Consider the following 27,575-nt stretch of genomic DNA (forward strand, 5'->3'; position numbering starts at 1 on the left):
ATTTAATAATTTTTTCTCAGACGCAAGAACAAATTACCAATTAATAATAATGAAAGAGAGCGAAAGAACTGGAAAAAACGAAAAGCAATAAATAAATAGTAAATTTTAGTTGCTAAAGTTTCTTCAAATGACCGCAAAACGCTAGCGCTTCCTTGCATACGCTCCGTGCATACGCTCGGTGTGAAAAGTGAACGAACACACCTCATAAGCGCTCACTTTTTAAATCACTTTGTTGATCACATTTTTTAATGAATACATTTTCGCTCATAGTTTGTAATTATTTGTCTTCACTTTTTGATCACTTTTCATGTAATCATTATTTACGGGCTTTGTAGATCGCAATTTTTATGGTTTTGTTGGTGATTATCTTTGTGATAACTTAAACTAAATAAAAATGGGTTTAAGAAAGTGATTCAAAAAGTAATTACACAGATGATCAACAATAAAATCATGAAAATATTTGCATTTAATTAATAAAATAAAAATGTAACCAACAAAAATGTGATCAAGAAAGTGATTCAAAAAGTAAACGCTTATCCTATTTATGGTTTCATTTTGCATTTAGGTTCAAATAATTTTTTTAATTGATACTATATATAGAAAATCACTTCGAAAATTTAAAGTTGTCAGTTGGCTGAATTACATTGATAATAGGAGAGCACTCATATATTTTCTTAAGGCACAGTTAGATAGGTACGTTTGTGATAGAAATATATAGTGTCTGTTTTTGACAACACTTTTAGAGTCAACTTAATATACAATAAACAATCAAATTATTACTTACATTTTAGTTAAATAACAAAGTGAATAGGGTTGTGAGTCTGGATTTTTAACCGGATTTTTAACCGGTAAAAAAAAATTTTTTTAACCACTAAGAGGTGGAGCCACATACTTGCGCCGATTTATACTTCGCGTCTTATATCCGTTGAAATTTTTTTTTCACTGTTTTTCACTTTCTACTATTTATTAATTTATTTTGGGAATAATTAATAAAAATTAATAAGATACGGGTTGTATTAAATATATATCAATTTAGTATTGATCAAGTATAATTTACTATTATTATGTTCATCAACTTTGATAAATATTTTTTCAACAAATGAAAAACAATTCTGGATTTCAAGTTTAGAGGTTATATATTATTGTCGTCAAGGTAAGAAAAAAACAATGAATTATTTTTAATTGTTATTTGATAATAATTTGAATTATTGAATAAATAGTAAAGTTAATTTTTTTTTTTCAAAAGTCAAGGCTAAAAAAACATCATGGGAAGGTCTGAGTCAGTGGTTTGGAGATACTTTGACCCAGTAACTTTAACAGACAATGCAAATGCTAGTAAATACAAAAAAGGACGGTGCAGGTTTTGTAACCAAGAATATATATCTAATGCCCAAAGAATGCTTAATCACTTGATTTTTCAGTGCAATAAATGTCCAGAAAGTGTAAAGAATTTTTTAAATAGTGAACCAACTAGTCAAAATGACACTTCTAATACAAATACAAGCACCAATGTCATTGATGATTTGACACCAAAGACATCAACACAAATGTATGTTTTTAAAGGTGACAAAGTGACTCCTCAAGAATAAAAAGAGCTTGAAGCTGCTTTTGCCAGAGCATTGATTGCCACCAATTTACCATTGTCAGTAATTGATAATTATTACTGGAAATCTTTATTTACATCACTATGACCAGCATTTAAAAAAACCATTTCGATATGTTATTTCACATAGATTGTTAAATGCAGAATATGAAAAATTGAACAAAGTAGTTGAAGATAAAATAGATAATGCAGATACATTGACAATCATGTCAGATGGTTGGACTAATGTTAATGGTGATGGTTTTACAAATATTGTTATTATAACACCAGAGCCTATATTTTACCGAGCAATTGAATCTAAAGAAGAAGCACATACTGCAAAATACATTTGTAATATTTTAAGTTCAGCAATTCGTGCTGTTGGATTTAAGGCAGTATGTCAAAATATTGAAAAAAAATTCCCTCTCACAGATTTTGATCAAAGAAGGCTTATTTTTTAAGTGGAATAAAGATCTATTTTATCAAATTTTTTTTGTAATTTTCTACCACGATTTGACCGAGATAATTAGGGTCAAAGTTGACAACAATTTAACACTTTAACACACAAGCATAGGAAGCATCGGCACGTTTTCACTTCTATTGAAAACCTTTATTTTACTACAGCTTATACTTCTTTTAATAACAAAAATAATTTTAAAAAAATCAACGATTTCTACCACGAATTGTAAAAGTTATTAATTATTTAAGACGAAAATTTAGGGTGAAAAACAGTCAAAAAGTACCAGGCAAAGTATTGAAAATCTGCTGAAGTAGTATTAGTGTATACGAGGCGCCCTCACTCATACTTCTAAAGACGCGTCAGTAAAGTATACAAATTTTAGACATTAGGGGGCACTTATTATTTTTTTAAGCTATGGTTACAAGGGTGCCTCTTTTAACCCAAAGAATTATCCTACCTTGGGATTCACATACTGCCTTAAAAGAGTCAAAGGTGTCGTCACTGATAATGCAGCTAACATGAAACTAGCTTGGTCACTTCTTCGTAATGAATTCCCTTATTTGATAACATATGGTTGTTTAGGACATGGATTAAATTTACTTGTAAAAGATATTTTAAATGTAAAAATCATGATTAATGATGTTGATGAACCTAAAAGAGATGTATTGACAGCAGCAAAAGAAATAATTAACTTCTTTCAACGCCATCACCAGGCCAAACAAATTTTAAAACGAATAGGAAAAGAAAATAAAAATTGTGTTTGTCATAAACATGATTTTAATATTTTTGATATTTATGCAATGAGTACCAAAAAAATTAATATTATTTAAGAAAACAGTCAATTACTTTGATTACCTTTATTATAATAATAGCAATAATAATATGAAAGTGTAAATATTAAAAACGACGTGATGACTGATGAAACATGATATTATATATTTAATAAATAAACATTATGTATTCTGATATCTAAAAAAAATTTACTCAAGAGTTAAATTTTTATTAGTATCAATGATAAAAGTCTTTTGCAATAGAAATGATAATTCAATTGAATATGCTCATTAATTATCATAATACGAAGAATAACCATTTATTAATTAGTTTAATAATAATAAAATTAATAATAAAAATATAATTTATCAAATAATAAATTAATAATCAATTATTTATAAAACAATAAATAATAATAAAATTATATTTAAGGTTGATTCTGGAAATCTGAAATCGCAACAGATTTTTTTTTTTTTTTATCTTATGTTCCCTGGTAAAAATCCTGTCTCATACATACCTAATAATTAGCTATTTTTATTAGATTCAAACTCACAGTTAGCTAAGTCTTAGACGAATACTTAGATGATTATGAGGGCGAAATGTAAGCGGTATCTTCCCATCGGATGGCTTTCTCTATTAGACTCATATATAGCCATTTCTTAGCTAATAATTCGTATTTCATATGGGTTAAATAATAATAAAAATACTGATAATAATTTTTTCTTTTTATTTTGCAATAATAAAAATTTACAATATTTCACTTGATTTTTCGCTGCATTTCATTCATATTTCATTTCAAGACAACTACTAGTAGCTCAATAGATTCAGTTTCAGAAGTCTTCCTTCACTTTTGATTTTTATTGAATAAGGCTTCATGGTGTTGGATCTTTATTTCCAGATATTTTGTACCTAAACAACAGAAATCAACATTACTAAAAAACTCAAAATAACTGAACTGTATTTAATATTTTATTTACTCACATTTCAATAAATGACATATAATTTCACTTTAAAAAAATATTACTATGGTAAATGATGGTGTAGGTACGACATTTAACCTTCAAATTTTTGACTCAAGTAACTGCAAAAAAAATTTACAAAAAAACAAATTCAAAAAAATAAAGATTAAATAAAATATTCATATTGAAAATTTACTTACTTTATTTTTTCACCTTCAAAAGAAAATAAATAATTTTGTAATGTTTCTTGTTGATTGTAAATTAAATCAAATGAATAATGTTATTCACTGACAGCTGTAAATGGAATCTAAGTTCTTGCAGTTCTTAAGGGGACATGATGGCTTATTTGGAAATGCGTCGGGTCGCTGAATGCTCCATCTGTAGGTCGTTAGATCTACACTTCGATCGGTAAAATAGAACTTAAAATAACATGCATGCCTCGTGATTGGCTGGTTTGAAATCCCTAGATGCAAATTTGATTTCGATGTACTGTATACAGAACATATTGATATGTTGCGAAGAACATTGAAAGTTCATTAATGTTTGGCATTTGATGACAATACATACAGATAAATGTTTTTTTTTTGGCTAAAAAACATTGATTAAAAATGAGTAATTGCTCATTTTATCATGTTTCTAGTGAACCATTGAAAAAATTCACATAAAATACATAACAACTGATAAAATTGATTATCAATTGTCTATTTTTATGTCTATTTTATAAATATTGACATTTTGTTGATGCTTGTCATCTACTGACAATACATATAGTAATTGCTTACATAGTAATTGCTTTTTTTCTTTTATGTTTCTAGTGAAACATTGAAAGAATGCACCTAAAAATACATAATAACTGATAAAACTAATTATTAATTATCTATTTTTGTCTATATTATAAACATTGGCATTTTGTTAATGCTTGTCACCTACTGACAATACATATGCAGCTTGATGATTAATAATGTTTTTTAAAATAATGAACCTGAAAAATTGAGGGTCCGGATGCAATAACCGGCCGCACGCTCGAAGCCCAAGAAAACACGACGTTGCTCTGGGTGAAAAATCAAACATGAAAAATTAAAAAAAAAAAAATACCATCATTTGTAGAATTAAAAAATACATATTTTCCTTCAAATAAATTTTTTGTTATGATTATTAGTTAACGAGTTAAAAATTAAAAACAAAATTATTTTTTTTGAAAAAAATACTTTTTTTTCAATATATAACTTGTGATAACTTTCTTAAAAATAAATAAATCAACTTGAAAATTTGACAGTAGCTTTATAATAATCTAGCGATGCCAACAGCATTATCAAAAAAATTATTTATTCATATTGTTTATTTTTTTTTATTTATTGATTCATGTCCACGGAAAAATTCAATTTGCCTAACTTCAAACGATAAAAGAGTCGAAGAAATTTTAAAATTGAGTAACTTATCAGCGACAATATTGTGTAGCAGTATATCAAGAAGTTTTATCCAAATTTTCAGGTATTTTTATTAATTATTTACTGAGTTATTAATTTAACAACAAAATGCGCGTCTATCGTTTGTATTTTTATGAATATACAAACGCGCGAGCATACACGTTTACGAGAGAGGGGGTAACGATCAAGCATATATAGCTTTAACGGCGACTTGCAATCTATAATAAAAATTAAAATTGTAAATAAGTACGACAAAAGCAAACATAACCTCACTTTGCATTTGTACTTCAAAACCTTCAATATTAATAAATTAAATAATGGCAGTACTTACGTATTTTTTTATTCTTATCCATTTTCGATTTTAGATTATTTTTAACACTTGTTCTCGTAATTATAAGTCACTTGTTTGTTGTAGCAAATTTTTATTCAGACAAAAAGAAAAGCGTCTATCCAAAGATATTTTTTTTCTGGAGATCAATCGACGCAGTGGCGCTCAAGTGGCAGTGGGAGGGGTTATCGTTCATGAGCGGAAAGGGGACAGGAAAAAGAAAAAAAAGCACTGCTTGTTTATAAACTAAAAAAAAAAAAATTCCGAATTTCACAAAAAACAGACTCAGGTGTACTTTGTTATGACTTTTTAAACATTCTGTCAAAATTTTAGGCAATTTAAAAATATTGTTTTTTCTAAAACTAGCATGGAAATTCGATTTTTCACTAGATTGACATTGTTATTTTTTTTATTATTTTCAAAAAAAAATTTTCGAATTTCACAAAAGTAAGACTCAGGTGTACTTCGTAATGATTTTCTAAACATTCTGTCAAAATTTTAGGAAATTTAAACATATAGTTTTTTCTAAAACTGGGATATAAATTCAATTTTTCACTAGATTTTTATTATTATGTTTATTATCATTTTCAAAAAAAAAATTTTTGAATTTCACAAAAGTAAGACTCAGGTGTACTTCATAATGACTTTCTAAACATTTTGTCAAAATTTTAGGCAATTTAAACATATACTTTTTTCTAAAACTGGCTTAGAAAAATTAGAGAGAGACAGAACGATCATGTCCCCTAAGTTCAATCCCCTGTAAGTCTGTAAATTTACACCAGTGCCCTCTGGAGCACTAAAACTAAACAAATATGTAGCAGTACAATTTTTACCTATTTATTAGCTATTTTATAGGTCATATTTTAGATAAAAAATAATCATAATGGTACTAGTTACAGAGGGCGCTCAGAATAAAATGAATCTAATCGTTGAATCTAACATTACCTACTTATTAGCCACTTTTGTTAGAAACAAAAATTTTTCTATTTTAGATAGCTGTTTATTAGCTATTATATGCCTACTTATATTGTATCTACTTTTCAGCCATTGAAATTAGCTAACGAATGGATTGAAACTAATTGAATCTCACGGAATTCTACCAGGGTTTAAATGAAATAATTATCTACATTGTCAATTTTTTAAAATTTTTTTTGTGTGGTTTTTTTGAAATATTTACTGTCAAAGTTGACAACTTTAACACGCAAGGTATAGGTAGTACCTCATATCTTTATTAATAACTTTTTTAAAACACAACAGAAAACGTTAAATTTCTATCAATTTGTAGTGCTAGAAAAGACAAATTTTTTGATATAAATTTTTAGTATTTCGTCTGTTGCGTTTAAAAAATAAATAACTTTAAAATTCAAAAATTTCGCGAGAAGCGCAGCACACAGACATGAACACAAGCATGACTTCAGTTTACGATGTAATCTTTGCTCGCTAGTGTGTAGCCACGACACACATTCTACTAAAGAACTTGGTTTTTTCACCAGTAGCGCCACAAAAAATTTTAGGACACGGGAAAAAAATAGCGTTATTGATATACGAGCCCTTCGTGGCATAAATATTGGTTCGGTGATGCGACTGGGAATCAACCTTAATATTTTAATAGTTCATAAAAATTATATTAATTAATTAAGAAAAATATTAATATATCCACATTAAAGATGAAATAAACTATTTGAAATCACCCGCACAAACGGTGATTGTCTTTGGTAAGCTCCGCCTTCTTTGGTTAAAAATGATTTTTTACCGGTAAAAAATCCGGTTAAAAATGCTAAAAAAAAAAAACCCGGTAACTTAACAACTCTAAAAGTGAATATATTATTCGAATTTAAGCCACAATGTTTGGATTTATTCAAAGTGTTGTGAAAATATAGCAAGACTATTACAACAATATGCTTTTTTCGAAGTGTGTATTTTGAAAGATTACTTAATTTATAGAAATTTAAATATAAATCTATGAATGAACGGCACAATGGTAATGAATGCACGACATTATGTGATGATAGTTCTGATCGATATTTTCAGGTCTGGAACGTGTAGCAGAAGAGTTGATGGGCCGTAGGAGATGGAAGCAATACCAGGGCACCCTGTACAGCAGCACTCGAAGCGAACCAGCGAGCCAACCACATCATCGGCTCTACCCAGTATTTCCGACAACCTGCAGCAATTCATCTTCAGGGAATGTGATTCAAGTAGGGTCAAGTGTAGATCAATTATTGACCGGTATTCAAAATCAAAAACAAAAATCAGTGACACCATTGCCAGAAGTTTTGTGTACAAAAGAAGAAGACAGTACAGAAAAAATTATCAACGAGTTGGAAAATCACAAAAACAAGATCGATATATATTCTATGAAATCAATCGATATCAAGATCGAAAGAGAAAACGAATTAACTCGGGACAAACATCATTATCTTCAAGACGAACGTTTAAAGCAACAAAATATAAACGAGAACGGTGACGACGAAAGTATCGACGAAAACTGCACGGGCAAAAACGATAGTATCGAGAAGCTATCAAATTTGGACGACAGTATTTTAGTTGAAAAATCAGTGGGTCTGACGACGGAAGATCTCAATCAAGAGTCAATTTCGAGAGTTACGGACGATAATGACCATACAAATACGGAAGAAAGAAAGGTAGGTTTTGTCGATATTAAAGATGCGTACCTGAGTAAAAATTCAAGTCAGATACGGATCCGGATCAAATCAGGCAACTTGATCAGGAACGGATCAGGAAACCTGAACCGAAAATGGTTAATGAAAAATATTACAATTGAGAAAATTTTGTTTGTTTGGAAATTTATTTATCTATCAAATTAATGCAAACTGATAGAGGAAATATATATTTCTACATAGAATCGAGCTCGACGCCGACATCGATTCGAGCGTCAAGCTCGGAAAATACGCTCGTTTCGACGTCGAAACGAGGTTGGATTTCTACCTGGAATTGTTCTACTAAAAAACCTATAAATTATTATCGTAAATGGGGCGTGAATGCTTTACTTTCCGATTATTACTGACGGGCCTGAGTACGCTCAACCATTTCGACTATCGATGACATTAAGTTCTTGAAACTTCTATTAGTGATAAAATAATAATAATAATAAAGATACGATTCAATAAAAATACATTTATAACATATTAACTCGGGATAAAAACTTTAGGTACAGAAAAAGTCTTGGAAAATGAGACTCGGAGTTTTCAAATAAGAGCAATCCTGATGTTTGCCAAAATCACTACTCTATTAGAACTTTTTTTTTTTTAGAAAGATCCGAAAAAATTATAGAAAAATAAGACTTTTGGAAATTGGTTGCGTGTACGAAATTACGCTCTCCGTAATAATTGAAAAGTCAAGATTTCACGTCTCGCTACGGAGAATTAATTTAGGTCATGTGAGTCAGACAATATTTCTTTTACCCATGGTATGATAGTATACCATATATACTATTTGCATTATTACAATGAATAGATAAATATGTGAATAATAAACCAATAAGTATATCTGTCGATTCATATTTTTGACGCGTCCCTTCCGTAGCAGTCTAGCGTTTGCCCATACACTTCATAAAAGCGAGTGAGAAACTAACAGATATGCACTGACGGCGTATTAATATTATTATTGATATGATGATCAATATCGTTAATAGATATTATCATTACGCTGTGTAGATAGACGATAACCCCTAGAGATGCCGCGATACGATACGATATGATAATTGGCTGATTATCGTATCGTGTCACGAAAGATGATTGTCGTTATCGTATCGTGTCGTCTAAAAATTCGACAAAAAATCAGATTATCGTGTCGTCTTATTATCGTATCGTCATAGGCGATTATAAAAGCAGGAAGAATCATCTTAAGGACAATAAGTAAATGACATGAATGATCTAAGTAAAAATTATTATGCTAAAAGTTTATTATGTTTGAATTCATGGTTTAAAAGCTCATTGGCAAATGATATTGAAGAAATACTTGAAAAACAAATAAACAAAAATATATTATAGCACATGCAACAACGTTTTATATAATTTATATAAAATTATTATCAATTATCATATTATTATAATTTATATTAATTTCATATTGTTAGATTAATATATCCAATATTATATGTTGCAGTAATCTATTTTTTCTTTAATTCAACATTTTGTGGAGTTTAACAATACGAGAATTTTGGTTTGGTTTAAATGTATATTTTTTCCGACATTATCGCGATAACACGATAATTTTATCGGTTATCGTCAGTCAAATATCGTATCGTGTCGTGACGACGATACGATAAAAAATAGCATTATCGTATCGTTGTCGTCATTATCGTATCGTCTTGTCGCGATATTATCGATTATCGCGGCATCTCTAATAACCACGATACGATACGATACGATAATGCACCCGACGATACGATAATATCGTGAAAATTATGTCTGAATTATCGTATCGTATCGTATCGTATCGCGGCGACACTAATAAAGGTATTCTAAGGATTAAGGAAGAATATGTGACTACGAGCAGCTGATGACTACGAATGGCTATAGTAGGGTTACCATATACACTGCACGCCACATCAGGACATTTTATTTTCTAGCCCCCCCCCCCCCCCTTCAATGAAAAAAGTTATAACACGGGATTGAGTATTTCCTTCTACAATAGTTAAATACACTAATATAAATTATATTCATATTAATATATTAAATACTTGTTTATTATTATTGTATCAATTTTACTGAGGCGAAGCCTAACGTATTGAAATCACTCAAAAAATAAATAATGTTCATATCTTCTAAACTATTTAAGTTAGAGAGTTTGAAATAGGCTTAAATTAAAGGTATTCAAAAGATCTACAGCCAAGGATATGAAAGAAAAAATTTTGATTATTAGTTAATTAATTGTTGATAAAAATAGATAATGAAAAAATTTTAAACTCGAAATATTAAGACAACTAAGAACAAATCATGGATGCAATTTTTTGCAAGGATTGTTTTTTTTTAAAAACTCTACAAGATTACGATTTTTTTTTTTTTTTATTGTTGCTAGAAATTTGTTAATTAACAAAATAACAGAATTTGTGTTTTTTTAGACACTTCATAACTTTTTTAAAAATTATCTCACAGAGTTCTATTTGGTCTTAAAATTTTCCTCATCAAAATCTCTACAGCCAAGGCTATATTTGAAAATATTGAAACCACCTATTTTCAATTGTAAGACGATTGTTTATAATAATAGGTGTCATCGCGAATTTTGTAAAGAATAAAGGGCCTTTAAAAAGTTGGACTTGAAATTTCTATCATATCCTTGGCTGTGGCAATTTTTATAAAGAATTTTTTGAATGCAACATAATTTTTTTGCGTTTATTTCCAAACAATTACCAATTTATTATTTACAACAATTTCTTCTATATAAAAAGTTTGTACGCATGCGCCAATCAAAAAATATATTTCGATCGGTAAGTCGGTATTTCTTTTCATCGATCTTTCATTTAAATAGTAAGAATAAAATTGAAAAAAAAAAAAATAATAATAAAAGTTTTTGAAAAGAAACATCAAATATATATATTAGACCGTTTCAAAAAAAAAAAAAAAATTGTTTTTTTCTCTCCCACCCCCTAAAATCTTAGTTTCAACAAGACAAACAATCTACTATTTTTAATTTTTTTTTTTTTTTTTTTTTAATGTCGCTCATCGACTTTGAATATTTTCCATTTAAAATACATGTAAGGAAAGTGTTTATTTTATACTTTTGTTCATAACTTTATCAATTTTTAAGCTAGAGACTTGGAAATACGACCATTCGAAAGCTTAAAAAAAAAATATTTGAAATACATATTGGAAAAAAAATTTTTAATCATCTGTTTCGCGGCTAGAAAACTACGTAAACGTTTATTTCTAAACAAACGATAATTTATTTATTCGAAGACCTCTGGGGTTCATATAACATCCCAGGTAGGAGTTCTCGGGCTTGAACAACTGTGCCAGGCTTGTGCGAGGGTCGTGTATCAAGCCTTGGGAGCACAGGCTTGACACAAGCTTGTGCCCATTGTTTTCCCCGGCCTCACACGAGCCTTGTTAACACAGGCTTGACACAAGACTGTCCCCTTTGTTTTCAACCGGCCTCACACAGGCCTCAATAATCCAAGCCTGTGTCAAGCCTGTGTTTTTTGTTTTCCCCGGCCTCACACGAGCCTTGTTAACACAGGCTTGACACAAGACTGTCCCCGTTAATTTTAACCGGCCTCACACAGGCCTTATTAATCCAAGCCTGTGTCAAGCCTGTGTTTTTTGTTTTCCCCGGCCTCACACGAGCCTTGTGTCAAGCCCGTTTGACCAAGCCTCACACGGGATTTGACTTGTGCATATATTCAATTAAAAAAAAAAAATTAATATAGATCTATAAATTGTAAATAGAAATTTTAAATAACAATTATTAGGTTTTGACTATCGTGCCAGGCTTTTACAAGGACTGTGAATTGACTCTCGAATAAATTCATTCATATAAAAAATTTTGACTGACTCTTTCAGTAATACCCCGGTGGTTGACTTGATAGAGCATTGGAGTTCCACGTGAGTGGCCTAGAATCGATCCCGCGTTAGGCCGTTTATTTTCGTTCATATAATTATCGTTAAATCAATTTGTATCGCGTAAAAAATAATAATGTCAACTTAATAAGTTAATAATAATTGTTGATTTATATTTTTTTATATTTTTTTTTGCAAGCCGGTGTCAAGCCTGGGAACACAAGACTGTGCCAAGCCTGGGAACACAAATCTGTGTCCAGCCTGAGAACACAAGCCTGTGTCAAGCCCGATACACTAGTCCGACACCAGCAAATACATCGTGAACATTCCAGACTTGATACAGGCTTGTGTCTCAGGCCTGACACAGGCCCGAGAGCCGGGTAATCAGGCTTGTCTCAGGCTTGTGCCCGTCGTCACTTCCTACCTGGGATTAAAAAATTCGGCATATAAGATATAGTGTCTAAAGCTTTTTAATTGAGCTTTTTAAATAATCATCTTGAATTGAAATATATTGATTATTTCGAAAGTTATGATTTTTTGAAACACCTAACCAAAACAGCATTCATTAGTTTATAAAAAAATTGCACAAATAACATTGTTTTTTTTCAGTGTTTCAAAAAATCATAACTTTTATAATAATCAATAAATTTCAATTCAAGATGGCTATTTAAAAAGCTTAATCAAAAAGCTTTAGACACTATATTTTATATGCCGAATTTTTAATTTTATATGAATGCCCAGAGGTCTTCGAATAAATAAATTATCGTTTGTTTAGAAATAGACGTTTACGTAGTTTTCTAGCCGCGAAACAGATGATTAAAAATTTTTTTTTCAATATGTATTTTGAAGCTTTTTTTTTGAGCTTTCGAATGGTCGTATTACAATGTCTCTAGCTCAAAAATTGATAAAGTTATAAACAAAAGTATAAAATGAACATTCTGCTTACATGTATTTTAAATGGAAAATATTCAAAGTCGATAAGCGACATTAAAAAAAAAAAAAAAAAAAAACAAATGGAAAATAGTAGATTGTTTGTCTTGTTGAATACTAAGATTTTAGGGGGTGGGAGAGAAAAAAAAAGAATTTTTTTTTTTTTGAAACGGTCTAATATATATGTATAATGTATATAGTTAAAAATATATAGATGTTATATTGAGGTTAGTTTCAAATGTTATCATTGTTATTATTGTGTAAAATATTTATATTCAAATAAATATTAAAAATAAAATATATTATGTATAATAATAATAATGATAAATATGGTTCCGTAATTAAAAAACCCGCATTCGCCGGAGTTTTGAAAATTTTCAATTTTCAACGGGAAACGATTTCGTTAAGAACATTTTTTTAATTTCATTCAGTCTCGTATTTTTAAAGAGGACTAATCTTTTTTATTATACTTTCATTTTCTGCTTATTTTTTAATATTTACAAAAATTGGTTACATGAATAACTTTAAAAATTATATAATACAATTATTTAGTAATAAAAATTTTTTACAAGAAATTTTGTTTCTTCCACTCGACAACTGTGCGTTTATCATGAAAAATACTTATAATTTCGGAATAGCTTCCTTCACAATTATTTGAAACAAGAAAATCTACAAATTTTTTTTCACAACTTTGCTTAAAAAACTCACTCAATACAATTAGAATAGTATCACAATATCATGTCAAAAAAAAAAGATTACAAGAAGTAGACTGGCGCATCAAAATATTTGGCCGCGTAAAGATACGTATGTTAACTATAAACATACGTATGTTAACAGTTAAGATATCTATGTTTATTGTTAATATATATAATATATATCTTAACATTAAACTTTTGTATGTTTAATGTAAACATATTGGTATGTTAACTGTTAACATATCCTTCTCTGAGTGCAAAGAAGTTTTTAAAATTTTGACAGTAGATTATTTATGTAATAATACACAATCCCTAATTTTTTTATAATTTTTTTGCCGGTGGTTTTTTTTTAATTAATTAATAAAGTTGACATTTTCCAAGGAGGTTTATACATGCAGAGTACCCTACACACACACACACCTGGTTAGAAACTGTATAAATACAGAGACTATTTCGAAAAACTGATATTATAAAATTATTATGATATTATATATTGATATTATATATTATAAAATGAAAAAAGACAAAAATTTTGAACCGTATATGAAAAAAGTTTTGTCGGTGGGTTTTTTTTAATAAATAAAAATAGACGCGAAAAATAGGAATTTTGACGTATTATTGTCGGCATAGTTCAAACATAGAGTAAAACTGACAGAAGAAGTTTCCATGTGTGGTCACACAGCCACGTAATTGTCATGATTTCTTCTGCCAGTTTCACTCTATATTCAAGTTGGCCAACATTAAATTTCAACATAATTTTAAATTTATAGTAAATGATATTTTGGATAAATAAACTTAAATAAAATAAGTCAATAATTATTTTGATATTATGAAATACGTTCAAATATGGTAAAATAACGTTTTATGATCAATTGTCAGTCTCGTCTCGGTCTCGTCTCGAGTTCGCGAGACGAGACGAGAAAGTGCCGAGACTGGTCTCGTCTCGTGTGCATCTCTACTCGTGAAGGAAAACGCGTTAATCAAAAAATATAAAACTTTAAAAATTTTCTCGGGGGGATAGAATTTTTTAAATATTTTTATTAAAATCGGGAGGTTCCCGAGTGGAAATTTAGTTACGGTTCTGATCAGAACCGGATCAGGGAACCTGATTTCAAATCAGAACCGGATCAGGAATCCTGTTCAGGAACGGATCAGAATGTAACGCTCTTTTTTAGGATTCTGATCAGAACCGGATCAGGAAACCTGGCCAGATTGTAGGGTTAGAGCCAGGATACCTGAACAGGAATGGATCAGAATTCCTGACTAGAATATAACCAGGAATCCTGTTTAGGAACGGATCAGAATGTAACGCTTTTTTTTAGGATTCTGATCAGAATCGGATCAGGAAACCTGACCAGGATACCTGATCAGGAATGGAACAGGATTCCTGATCTGAAACGGATCAAGTAATTTAAAAAAAAAATTGTTTTTTTATTAATTGATGTTTTGTAACTAATTTACTATAGCAATGTTATTGATGAAACAGATTGAACGATAAGATTGTATATACCTAACATAACTTAAATTACCTAACCACTAGCGGGACGCGAACTCGGAACTTTCAGATTACAACTACGGGCCTTAACACGCGCGGCCATGCCGTCTATCGATGATCTGATGTGATTTTTTGCTTTCATAAATTACATCAGCTAAAAAAACTTAAATTGGAATTTGCGACTTTAATTTAACGTAAAAATAAAATATAACAATTTGTTAAATTGTCTCTTGTCATTTTGTTTTAGAATTAAAATTATAATAATAAATAAATATTTATTATAATAATAAATATTTTTCCTGATAATATCCTGGTCAGAATCTGTTCAGGTAACCTTATTCAGGTAACGTTCAGGTTTCCTGTTCCTTTCCTGAACAGGAAAACTGAATAAAAAAAATTAAATTATTTGATAAATTTTTCCTGATAATATCCTGGTCAGAATCTGTTCAGGAAACCTTATTCAGGTAACGTTCAGGTTTCCTGTTCCTTTCCTGAACAGGAAAACTGAATAAAAAAAATTAAATTATTTGATAAATTTTTCCTGATAGTATCCTGGTCAGAATCTGTTCAGGAAACCTTATTCAGGTAACGTTCAGGTTTCCTGTTCTTTTCCTGAACAGGAAAACTGAATAAAAAAAATTAATTTATTTGATAAATTTTTCCTGATAATATCCTGGTCAGAATCAGTTCAGGAAACCTTATTCAGGATACGTCAAGGTTTCCTGTTCTTTTCCTGAACAGGATTGGATAAGGTTACCTGACTTAAGGAAATCGTAAGGTGTCCTGACCAGGTTCGGGTCAGGAATGAGTCAGGTTCCCTGAATAAGGAATCCTGATCCGTTTCTGATCAGGGTTTGTGGTCAAATAGGGCATCCTGAAAATTTTTCCACTCGGGTTGAAAAACCCTTAAAATAATTTTTTCGTCAAAATCGGGTAAAATTTTTCAAAATGCCCATTTAAAACAGAACTTGCCTGGATCATTTGTTTTTTCTCACTTACTTATATGGACTGTCCACATAATAATAATAATAATTCAATCAAATAATTGTCAACCGAAAAGCCAAAATACGAAAGATGTTTCACTTCCCAGCGTGCGTACTGGTAACGCACACACACACACACACAAGTATCTTTTACTGATTGATTTTTATCAATTACATTTTGATACGTATTTGTTTTTTTTACTCCGCCTTTCAATAATTAAACACCTCTAGTAATAATAATAATATTAATAATAATAATAATAATAATTCAGGTGACGCAATTCTTTTCTAAAACAAATGCTTACTACCATCCATTTTTAATATTTTTTCATGATGATACTTTTCCTGAATGATTATTTTATTTAACAGACGGATGACATCGTGAATCGAATACCAACTCTTTTACGAGTAAAGAAAGAGGAAGAATTAAAAATATTACAACAAGTCGTCTGTGAAAGTGAAAACACAACTACAACATCCAAAGTCCTTACTGAGACTGAAGTAAATAGGCTCAATACACGGACACAGTCTGAAATATCTAAAGAATTCGTCACTTTACCCTGTTTTATCAATCGAAGGGTGAGCCCATCTCCGGAGGACTGGAGACCGCTGGACAAATGCTATTTTTGTTTAGACGGAAAGCTGTCTCGTGACGATCAACCACCATTTGTGAGTCAATTAAGTATTTGATATACTATATAGTGAACTTTATAAAAACGACAACATGATTTTGTCGATGGAAATGATTTATTGCTTGATATTTACGCGAATATATTTACCCATCTTTGGTGCGATGATATATTTTCAAAATACGATAAATGCCCGCAATACTACAGGATACTTGTCAGATACTAGAATATAAAAAAATACGAATCATTAAACAGGCGTATTCCACACAAAGTATATATTCATGCTTCTCATGTTTATCTTATGTTTTAGTAAAAAAATAAATGGAATACTAAATAATTCCATTCGGGGCTACTAGAGAAAAATATTTGAACCTTGATTATGATAAACTTGAACAATGAGATAATCTAGTCAAGACTTCTCTAAGACAACTGAATTCAAGATTTCAAGCTATTTTTTTTTATTATTCCAGAAGAAATTATAATTTTTTTAAATACGTTATAAAAAACAATACTTGTAGAATTGACAATATACGTGAAAAAGCGGAATACTTGAATATTCATTTTTAGAAACATAGGTTTTATGCATATACATTTTTGGTATGTCACAATAGTTTTATTTTTAAACTATCAGCAACTGAAAATATTTTCATGTGAAAATAAGTTAGAAGATATATTATGCTAAAGTAGTAACAATTTTTGTGAATTACCAAAAATTCATGTAAAAAATCATAAAAATTCAAATAGAAACATCAATATTTACTGTTTTATTTGGTGAACTTTCATCAAGAATTTACGATGAGTTCATGGTAAACGAATATTTTTTACACGGTTAACCGTGAGTAAATGTAGCATCGTTTATTTAAAATAGTGATTAACGCAGTAAGTTTCATTTGTGTAAGCATTTGCTCATGCCAAAAAAAAAAAATGTTTATTGAGATTATCTAATTTCTGTTCTTGTATAAAGACAATCGTGGGGCATTTTTTCTTTTACATACATGCATATCTAATTATAAGATATTATGTGTATTACCATTCCGCAGAGCCCACAAAGTGAAAGTAGCAGTAGTTCAAGATCAGCAGAATCTCCAATGTCAATGCAAGTAGATCCTATGGCCGCGTCTGTGGTTGCAGCTGCTCTGAGTGGTACTTATCCAACGTTACTGCCACAATGGTGTCTTCCACCGAGAGAAACTTCGAATATGAATAATCGAAGTCAATCAGACACCAGTCAGTTGGCAGATCAGCCTCTTGATCTTTCTGCAAAACCAAAAATAAATCAGGTATAAAATAAAATAATAATTTTCTGAAAACCATACAGTAAGCTAATTATAGAAAAAATCAATGAAAATTATAGAAAAATCAATGAAAAAAAATCAATGAACGAAATAACCATTTTGGTAATTCAATCCAACCATTAATCAACAGCTGTTAACGTTTTTCATAATTCTTCAGTTTATAAATAAATGTATTTTAGGATAGCAACGTATCTATGTTGGATCAACCAAAAATACCCATGAGAACGCCTTTAACTATGGACACAAAGAACATTTTCACGTAAGTTGCCTCATTGTTTCTAACAACTTAATAATTTTATCTAATTGTTACGTATAGACTCACAGTATTAAATAAACATTATACCAAGTGTTGATGTTTTTACAGAGAAAACTTTCAGTAGAATCACCTGACTTCATTTTAGCATTCAGTCTTTATAACCACTGATAAGATTTGTTCAAAAAACTTATCAATGTGTACATCCCAAAGACATGTAGCAGATTGATTGTGAATCATTTTTAATAATTTCTCTTCTTTCGATTTCAAAAAAGGCTTGTGGCCACTAGCATAGTTTTTCGACCAAGTTCTATGCCATAGCTTTTGTGCCACTATATCTCACTAGGAATTTACTAGAAAATGGCCGCCGAGGACTATGTTGAAAAAATGCTGCATGCAGCATTTTCAGCATAGAACCGCTAACTTCACACTAGTTTTTTTTGATACAACTAACATTAAAAAAATACAACAACAATGGTTAGCGTTGTTAATAAATTCCTTTGTTTATATTTACACATGTATAGTACATATATATAATGATTGACTGTCAAAATATCAAATTGTCAACAAATAAGAAAGGTTATATTTTTATTTATTTTTTATGTGTTCGTAAGCAAGTTGGTACAGCTGAAACAATTTCAAGAAACGATTAAAACGCCACCCTATAACCGTTATATGTGAACTTTTTCTTCCATAGTACTATGGCATAGAACTTGGTCGAAAAACTATGCTAGTGACCACAAGCCTTTACTTTTATCGCTAACTGTTCCTATTACAAAAAGTTTACATACTGTCATTTTATTATTATAAAATGAAATTTGTATTTTACATCTTTTTAAAACCTTACTTTTTTTATATTTAAAAAAACAGGAACAGCTAAGTACAGTCGTTTTTTTACGGAGGCGAATCTTCGATTCACCAATAGTATTGAATTCTATCACGTAAAACAAATAAATGTCATAACTTCTGAAATAATTAAGATAAAAGTTTCGTTTTAGGCTTAAATCAAAGGTATTTGAAAACTCTAGAACCAAGAATATGAAACAAGGAAAAAAAACTATCAGTTTATTAATTTTATTATTAAAAATAGAAAAAGACGAAATTTTTAACATCAAGTATTAAGAAAACTATGAACAAATCGTGGATGCAATTTTTTGCCAGGATGATTTTTATGAAAAAATCTTTAAATAAAAGGGTTTTTTTTTTTATTTTGTTGCTAGAAATCTGTGAATTAACAAAATTGTAAAATCTTGTTTTTTTTATAAATCGTGTAGCTTCTTTAAAAATAGTCCCACAAAGTTGATTCTGGTCTCAAAATGTGCCTTTTTCAAATCTCTAGGACCAAGGCTATACTTGAAAATTTTTGATTTATTTGTATTTTAGTGAAGAGCATTTGTTTATAACAATAACTACAATCAAACATGTTTTGATTAATATGTAGCATTTGAAACATCTCTGTCAGATTACTATCATAGCCTTGGCTCCTGCACATTGTATGATGAATTTTTCAAGCTCAATAAAATTTTTTTACAATAAATTGTTTTAAAGTTATTGGAGTGATAAAAAATTACCGATTTGTTTTAAACATACTAATATTGAGACGCCACGCCCACTTTTTATATGTGCGCATGCTCTACAATCATTTCGTTGATCGGTAAGTTAGTTTTCTTTTTGACCCATTCGTACTTGTTTGAATAATCAAGAGGCACGGTAGTACCTCGAGTCAAGTATGAGAAAGAAATATATATGTGTTGATGAGAATATGTGTAAGATGAGATTAACTACTACTACCGTGCCTCATTATACATCAAATATTTTGTCCCCTTCCGTCTCAAATCTTTTAGAAATTTAATTAAAATATGATAGAGTTGAATGAGGATGTTGAGGTTTGGTAATGATCCCATAAATCGATGTCAAGCTTTTTTTAAAAAAAAAAATCAAATTTTTTCATTGCGGTAATATATATTTAAAGCATAATTGATATTTACGGTCTTTGCGTTTTTATCAAATCGACCAGATTTCTTCCGTTCAGATGGTAAAACTTTACAATTACTTCTCTTCTCTTTTTTTAGTGTTTATATTTTGGCTGCACTACAGTATGTTATTATTTGTTTGTATGCATGACATAACCTCTAAACTAATTTGACAGCATAAATAAATTGTTTACTCTACAAAAAGATGTGATATCTCAACAAAAAAACAAGTTTTTACAAAAAAGTGTCAAGTATTCGAAATTGTCACTAATTGTGTGTATATTAATTAAGATGTGATACCAGAAAGACAAGAAAGAAATATATTTTTGACGTTGTAATTAAGTCTGAACTGTTGAAAAAAAAAAATTTAAACTTGACCCCACCTGGTTTTTCCCAAATAAAATTTCAGTATTTAATAGACATATATTTTACATCAGGTGGGGTCGAGTTTAAATTTTTTTTTTTTCAATAGTTCAGACTTAATTACAACGTCAAATACTTTCTTTCTCACCTTCTTTCAATATATACACACAATTAGTATTTAATTCAATACTTTTTTACTGTTTTTTTGTTGAGATAAATATATACACACAATATTTTTGACACATTTTTTTTTTTGGATTTTTGTTGTATGAATACTTTATTGTAAAATATTGTTAAATATCATAAATGAAAAATAAAATAAAATTATTATTTATTCTTAATATAAAGGATGATTAAATTTATTTTTATCGATGGTTGTTATATTATTTATTATTTTTTTTGAGGTTGAATTTTCAAAGTAAGATCATTATTTATAATTATGTGTTGAAAAAAAAATTATCTCAGAATAAAAAAAAAAAAATATAAATTAATAAATAAAAAATCAATAAATTAAGGTTGAATGTAAATAGAATTTCCCACTATACGATTTTTGATTTTTTGATTTCATATTAAAGCTAGAATAATTATCTATCTTGCTAATTTTTTTCGAAATTTCCGTGAGTTGTTTTTTTTAGATAATTGATGTCAAAGTTGACAACTTTAACACGTAGGTATAGGGACTGAACACATATTTTCTCCTGTAGCTCAAAAAGTTTCTATACGATTTTCCTTAATTTACTATCAGTTTGTAGTTTATGATAATACGGATTTTTTAAGCCCTCAACGATCAATTTTGTCTGTTGATTTTAAAAGATATTCAATTATCGGAATCAAAATTTTCTATCATTAGCCGTCATTCTCTCTCTTTTATTCGTCGTGCTGTCTCATGTTTCTTGGCTATGGTAGTATGTGTGTGTCTATCCAGATAGACTACATACACACATACTATCAAGAACCTGTCAGTATAGTGAATATATTTTGGACAGAGGGGCACTGAAAATATTTTTTATAACCGCGTGTAGATGCGCACCCTCTCGGCCCAGAACTTCGTCCACCGATGCAATTTACATTCAACCTTAAATAAAAAAAGAGAATTTTAATTTTTTTTTTAATTCAAATTTGGTTCAAAATTATGAATGTAAATAACAACTTCTCTAAATTTTCGGTATACAGAGTGTCCCATTTTAATTGCGCTACAACTTTTCTAAATATCATTTTTTAATTAAAGCCATATTTTTTCAGGAAAATCCATGAACAGATAAAATCGGCCCGAAAAAAAAGTGATTTTATCGAAAAATTTTTCAAATAAAAAGTGTTAGTTTTGATGTAGAAAACGTTTTGGTGCAAAAAAAAATGCAGTATCCATTTTAAAAAACTATGTTTATACCGGAAACTCCGCCATTTTGGATTTTTCGAATTTTTTTTTTTTTTTTTCTTCGTCCCCCTCCAAACCCTACAATTTTTACTTAAAACATTTTACAATTTAAGCTATATTTTTCGAAAATAATCCATTGATAAATTAAAATGGGACACTCTGTATATCAATTTTACTTTTTTTATTTATTTATCAAATTTAAATCGGATTTGATCATCTCATAATTTTTTATCGTAGTTGAATGAAAAAAAATAAACATAAAATCAAAATATTAGTGTGTCAGCCGGTTCGCCGGAGTTTAGAAAATTTTCAATTTCCAACAAGGAACGCGTTCGTTATTAATTTTTTTTTTCTTTTTTTTTTTTAACCACCCAGATTTTTTATTTTGACAGGAAACTGTATTGAAAAAATTTCATCTTCAGTAAAATAAATCGATTAACTTAATTATGTTTTATTTTTTTTATTTTACTTTATCATTGTAATAGATCATCATGCCGGCCAAAACCACGTTTGCACGGTACAGTTGGTGTAAGTGGAGTACCAGTCGTTGGTAGTGGTAGAAGAACATACACGGAAGAAGAACTACAAGCAGCCTTAAGAGACATTCAAAGTGGCAAGCTTGGTACAAGGCGGGCCGCCGTAATTTATGGAATTCCGAGAAGCACTCTTCGCAACAAGGTCTACAAGCTAGCTATGGAACGTGAGAGAGATGCTCTTTCTAGCAACCTCTCACAAAACCATGAAGTTGGCTCAACAGCATCACCCACTACAATTACCTCATCAACAACAACATCGAATATGATCACATCAACACCACATACGATCCACAATGCCAACGCAACAAGTCCAGCCCCGCTAGTAAACGAAGTATGTTGTGGAAACAGTTTTGAAAAAAATTCGATAATTTATTTATATTTAACATTTATCTAGTTCCTGTTGCAATAATTTAATTTCTCTTAACGAATTAGTTTTTTTATTACTTTTTAAGTCTTGAAAAATATGGTAATACAATTATTATTCGAATATTGTTCAGCATTAATAAAAATGAACAGACCTTCTCCGAAAGATACTTTTGACATGGCAGTACAAAGCTTATGAGCTAGTTCAGCTATCTAGTACTTGCCACTATTTTACTTAGCTATATTTTTTACTTAGTCACAGTTATAGCCAAACACACAATATCTACATAGTTTTACTTAGCTGAATATTTTACTTAGCTAAATATTTTACTTAGCTACATCTTTTCCTTAGCTACATCTTTCCCTTAGCTACATCTTTTCCTTAGTCTTAATTATAGCCAAACAAACAATAACTAGATCAGGCTAAATTAACAAGATGCATTTACTAACTTTACAATTCACGTGGTAGACAAAAGCTAGGTCTATCTAAGTTAAATTGAGGTAGACCCAGTTGCCTTGATCGTCAGCAAGCGGAAAGGAGGAGTTGCTGGGTCTTTTCAGGCAGCTTCGGGTGCGTTCCGGGTAAGGGGACCGTGGTCTTTTTTAGCCATAATCAGAGTGGATCCATGAAAATTGAAAATTTCCCTGGGAATTCCTAAAAAATAACCAGTCTTACGTATATACGGAGAGAAGTTTTCAACAAAAATTGTTGTGCTAGCACATAATAAAAATTATTATGCGGCCATCAAATTTTGTTGTGCCAGCATAGTAAAATTCGTTGTGCTGTGTTTAACAAAATTTATTTGCTGGTAAAACAGTTTTTATCAAATTCTCATTTGACCACCTTTTTATTGTGCTAACACAACAATTTTTATTGGAAACTTCTCTCCGTGTACTCTTATAGCATTAACTTTGAAAAAAATACAATTCACGGGCTAAATAATTGAGATAACAACAATATACACCTACCATTTTAATTGACTTTTTTTTTATGCCAAATAATTTTTTTATCTCGTAATGTTTTAATTATAATTTCAGTATTTACGTTTGTTTACGTTTTGTAATACATAGCAGTGCTGACACTGCAATAAAATTATATCCACCATGATAAACCATGCCTATTTTTAGTGGGCCGCAGTCCTCTACCGGAACTCACCCCTGGGCCTCAGGCCGCAAGTTTACCAACCATGGGAATTAGAAGTTTAATAGTCGCTAGCCCCAAAATAGACAAGACGTAAGTCTAAAAGTTCGCCGTCGGTAAGTCATAGCAATGGCTTACTTAACTCGGTGACTTGAAATAGAGAAATGTTTCATGGTGTTACCGTGGGACATAACACCATCACATATTTATTTATTACTCTGGAAGACATATGAGAACAAAAAATTATTACCAAATTTTGAATGTCAAAATGGCTGAGGGTATTGAGTGCCAGCGTTGTAATCCCACGTTTTTTTTTTTTTATTATTGGGAAAAAATCATATATCCTTATGAGGTATTCTGATCCGAGTGGGCTAAAGGATTTATTTAGACATTCAAATAATGCATATGCAAGTATTTTTCATTTACAAGATTAATCTACCTATTTTTATTGTTTATATAAAATAATATTTCCTAAATACAAAACATAATATTGAATTATTATACAATAATAATTTATTTATAATATTGACTAATTTTATGTTTTAAAAAAAGGAAAATAGACATTGATGACTGATGTGTTAGTTTGAAAGAGAAAATTATTATTGTAATTGTACAGAAGAATTTCAGAAGATATTATCATAACCGAGACAACATGTTTTTTTATTCGGTTTTTATAGAAAATTTTCTCACGATTACGGGAAAAATACGGAAAAAATTCCTACGAATGCGCAGTGGTTAAAAATGGAGTTGAAATATGGAAAAAACGGCTATTTATCGGTTATATATTGTGTAGTTATTGAAATAACGATTAATTCTCAAATTTAATAATGGCCATCAATGAATCTCGTCAAGTAAAAAAAAAAGTCAACATAAAAAAATTCGATATCGCGAATAGTTTTCGAGTTATAATAACTTATATATTTCGATATATTAAGTTTTTTTTTTCAATATTAATAAAGGCAATCGATAAAACTCGCCAAGCTAAAAAAAAGCCCAATAAAAATTTTTATATCTCGAATAGTTATCAAATTATCGATATTTTTTTTAAAATGTATACAATTTTTTTTTCTCAAAAAAAAAAGTCGAAATTTTTGTTTTTTTTTTTCAAAAAAACTGCTAATTATTGATTGTCGCGTATTGTTAAGCACGAATATATATTTTTTTTTCGAAAATAATAAATATATCCAAGTTTTTTTTACTTGGTCGCTAGGTTTTTTACTTAGCTATATTTTTTACTTAGCTATTTTTTTTACTTAGCTATATTTTTTGCTTAGCTATTTTTTTTTACTTAGCTATATTTTTTACTTAGTTATATTCATAGCCAAACACACAATATCTACATAATTTTACCAGCTATATTTTTTACTTAGCTATATTTTTTATCATCTATATTTTTTACTTAGCTATGTTCATAGCCAAACACACAATATCTACATAATTTTACCGGCTATATTTTTTACTTAGCTATATTTTTTACCATCTATATTTTTTACTTAACTATATTTTTTACTTAGCTATATTTTTTTACTTAGCTATATTTTTTACTTAGCTCTATTATATTATCAATTATGAAAAAAATTATCATTAACATTAGAAAGATATCGATAATTCGAAAACTATTCGCGCGATCAAAAAATTGTATTCGATTTTTTTTTCTCCTTGATGAGTTTAGTCGACTTCCATTATTAAATAAATAAATAAAAAAAAATCGATATATCGAAATTTTAAAAAATATTATAACTCGAAAACTATTCGAGATATCAAAATTTTTTTAAAAACATTTTCTTCTCCCCGACGATTTCTATTAATTGCCATTATTAAATTTGAGAATAATTCGTTATTTCAATAACTATACGACATATTACCGATAAATAGCCGTTTTTTTCATATTTCAACTTCATTTTTTACCACTTTGCGCATTCGTAGGAATTTTTCGTAGAAACACGCCGAAGATGTTTACACATGATAAACCCGCGAGTCTAGATGTCTAAAATTTTTTTTATAACAATTTTGAAGCAAAAAAATTAATTTCTAACATTTAACTTTATAAAATTTTGCCAAAAATGCTGTTGCTCACAAGGGGCATGAGCAGAAGCGATTTCAATTTTTTTATAATAATTTTTGAAAAAAAAAATATATATAGAATACAGTAAAATTGGCGTGTGAAGGGCGCCTATCGGCCTCGTTTCTCAAAATCCATAAACATGCGTGGATTCTGTAAGATAATTTGATTTTTTTTTTCATAGGCAGATGACAACGAATTGTCTGGAGCTGAAGAAGAAAAAGAGATCGAGAAAGCTTTGTTGAAACCATTATTATCACTTGAAGACCTCGTTAGATTTTCAGCATTAGAAGATGGTGGGGATTCTTTGAGGAATTTATTGCAACGTGGGCAGGAAACTAGTACTGATTGGCCTGGATTTGAAAGTGCAAATATCGGGTCCTACATTCGGAAAATGCTTGCTATAACATCACCATTCGAAGGTAACGCAAATTTATAGATATGAATAAACAGATAGTTCAAAACGCATTTTGCGAGATGGAACATATGGACGAGGTTTTCATGCTGATATACACTTTGAAAAAAACATATTTTTCTATGAAAAAATATTTGTTTGAGGAAGAAAAATTTCGAGCCGTAAAATTATCTTTTTAAAAGAATAAAATTATTTTTCAGTTGAAATACAATGTTTTCGTTTCAATTAAATATCATTTTGATTGGAATAATCATTTCATGGTCTTAAGGACACATTTTTTTACTTTAAAAATTATTTTATTATTCTAGAAAAATATTTTCATATTTCAAAAATTTTTTTTCCTCAAACAAATGTTTTTTAAAAAAAATTTTTTCAGTGTACGCGAGAGACGAAAGAAAACGAGAACAAGGGAGATCTTGAAAAACACCATTCTTGTCTCAAAAGTTTCCCATAATTGTCTCGAAAAAGTTGCATGCGCAAAAGTCTCACTATTTCAGGAACAGCCACTTCGATTTTCTATCAAGGTTTCTGCAATAATATTTGGCTGAAAAGGAAAAATATTTTCAGATGCAAAAAATCCGTGTAGATCAGAAAAGTTATTTTTCATTTTATTAGTTATAAAGAAATAGTATATTGTGATACTAGGGGGTAAAGTAGTATTTGATGAAATTCTGCTTAACCCCCTAATCGTCTTTTTCACTTTAACCGAAACTTCCGGTAAAATGATTTTTACGGTAAAATGAAAGTTACGCTTCCGGTAAAATGAAAGTTACGCACGGTAAAGTGAAAAAAAAGTGTGGAGCGGAGAGTGAGATAATAGTTCACTTTACCACCGAAAACGCGTGGAAAAAAGTAGTAAAAAGAATGCCTCAGTGAAGAAAACTTCATTGTTATTTTTTCAAAAACTTTTTTTTCAAAAGTAACGTAATTGTATTTTTAATTTGAAAAAAAAATGATCATGTTGAACATAAAATGAGAAAAATATTATATTTTTGATCAAATATAGAACGTAGTTAATC

At 29.5% G+C, this 27,575-nt stretch overlaps 1 protein-coding gene across 6 annotated transcripts in view; it reads left to right on the forward strand.

Moving 5' to 3' along the window:
- LOC122859541 (mushroom body large-type Kenyon cell-specific protein 1) overlaps positions 1-27,575 on the forward strand; it is a 119,655-nt gene that overhangs the window by 81,500 nt on the left and 10,580 nt on the right. For 5 of the 6 annotated variants that reach the window (XM_044163190.1, XM_044163193.1, XM_044163191.1 and 2 more), the window contains 6 exons: positions 7,559-8,172; positions 16,521-16,820; positions 17,821-18,060; positions 18,255-18,334; positions 22,525-22,906; positions 26,326-26,563. In XM_044163190.1, the coding sequence (XP_044019125.1) occupies positions 7,559-8,172; positions 16,521-16,820; positions 17,821-18,060; positions 18,255-18,334; positions 22,525-22,906; positions 26,326-26,563 (1,854 nt within the window). Of the gene's footprint in view, positions 1-7,539; positions 8,173-16,520; positions 16,821-17,820; positions 18,061-18,254; positions 18,335-22,524; positions 22,907-26,325; positions 26,564-27,575 lie in introns of all 6 variants that reach the window. The other variant, XM_044163194.1, reaches the window with a different exon arrangement.

The sequence above is a fragment of the Aphidius gifuensis genome, linkage group LG6 (genome assembly GCF_014905175.1).
Source record: "Aphidius gifuensis isolate YNYX2018 linkage group LG6, ASM1490517v1, whole genome shotgun sequence".
NCBI lineage: Eukaryota > Metazoa > Arthropoda > Insecta > Hymenoptera > Braconidae > Aphidius > Aphidius gifuensis.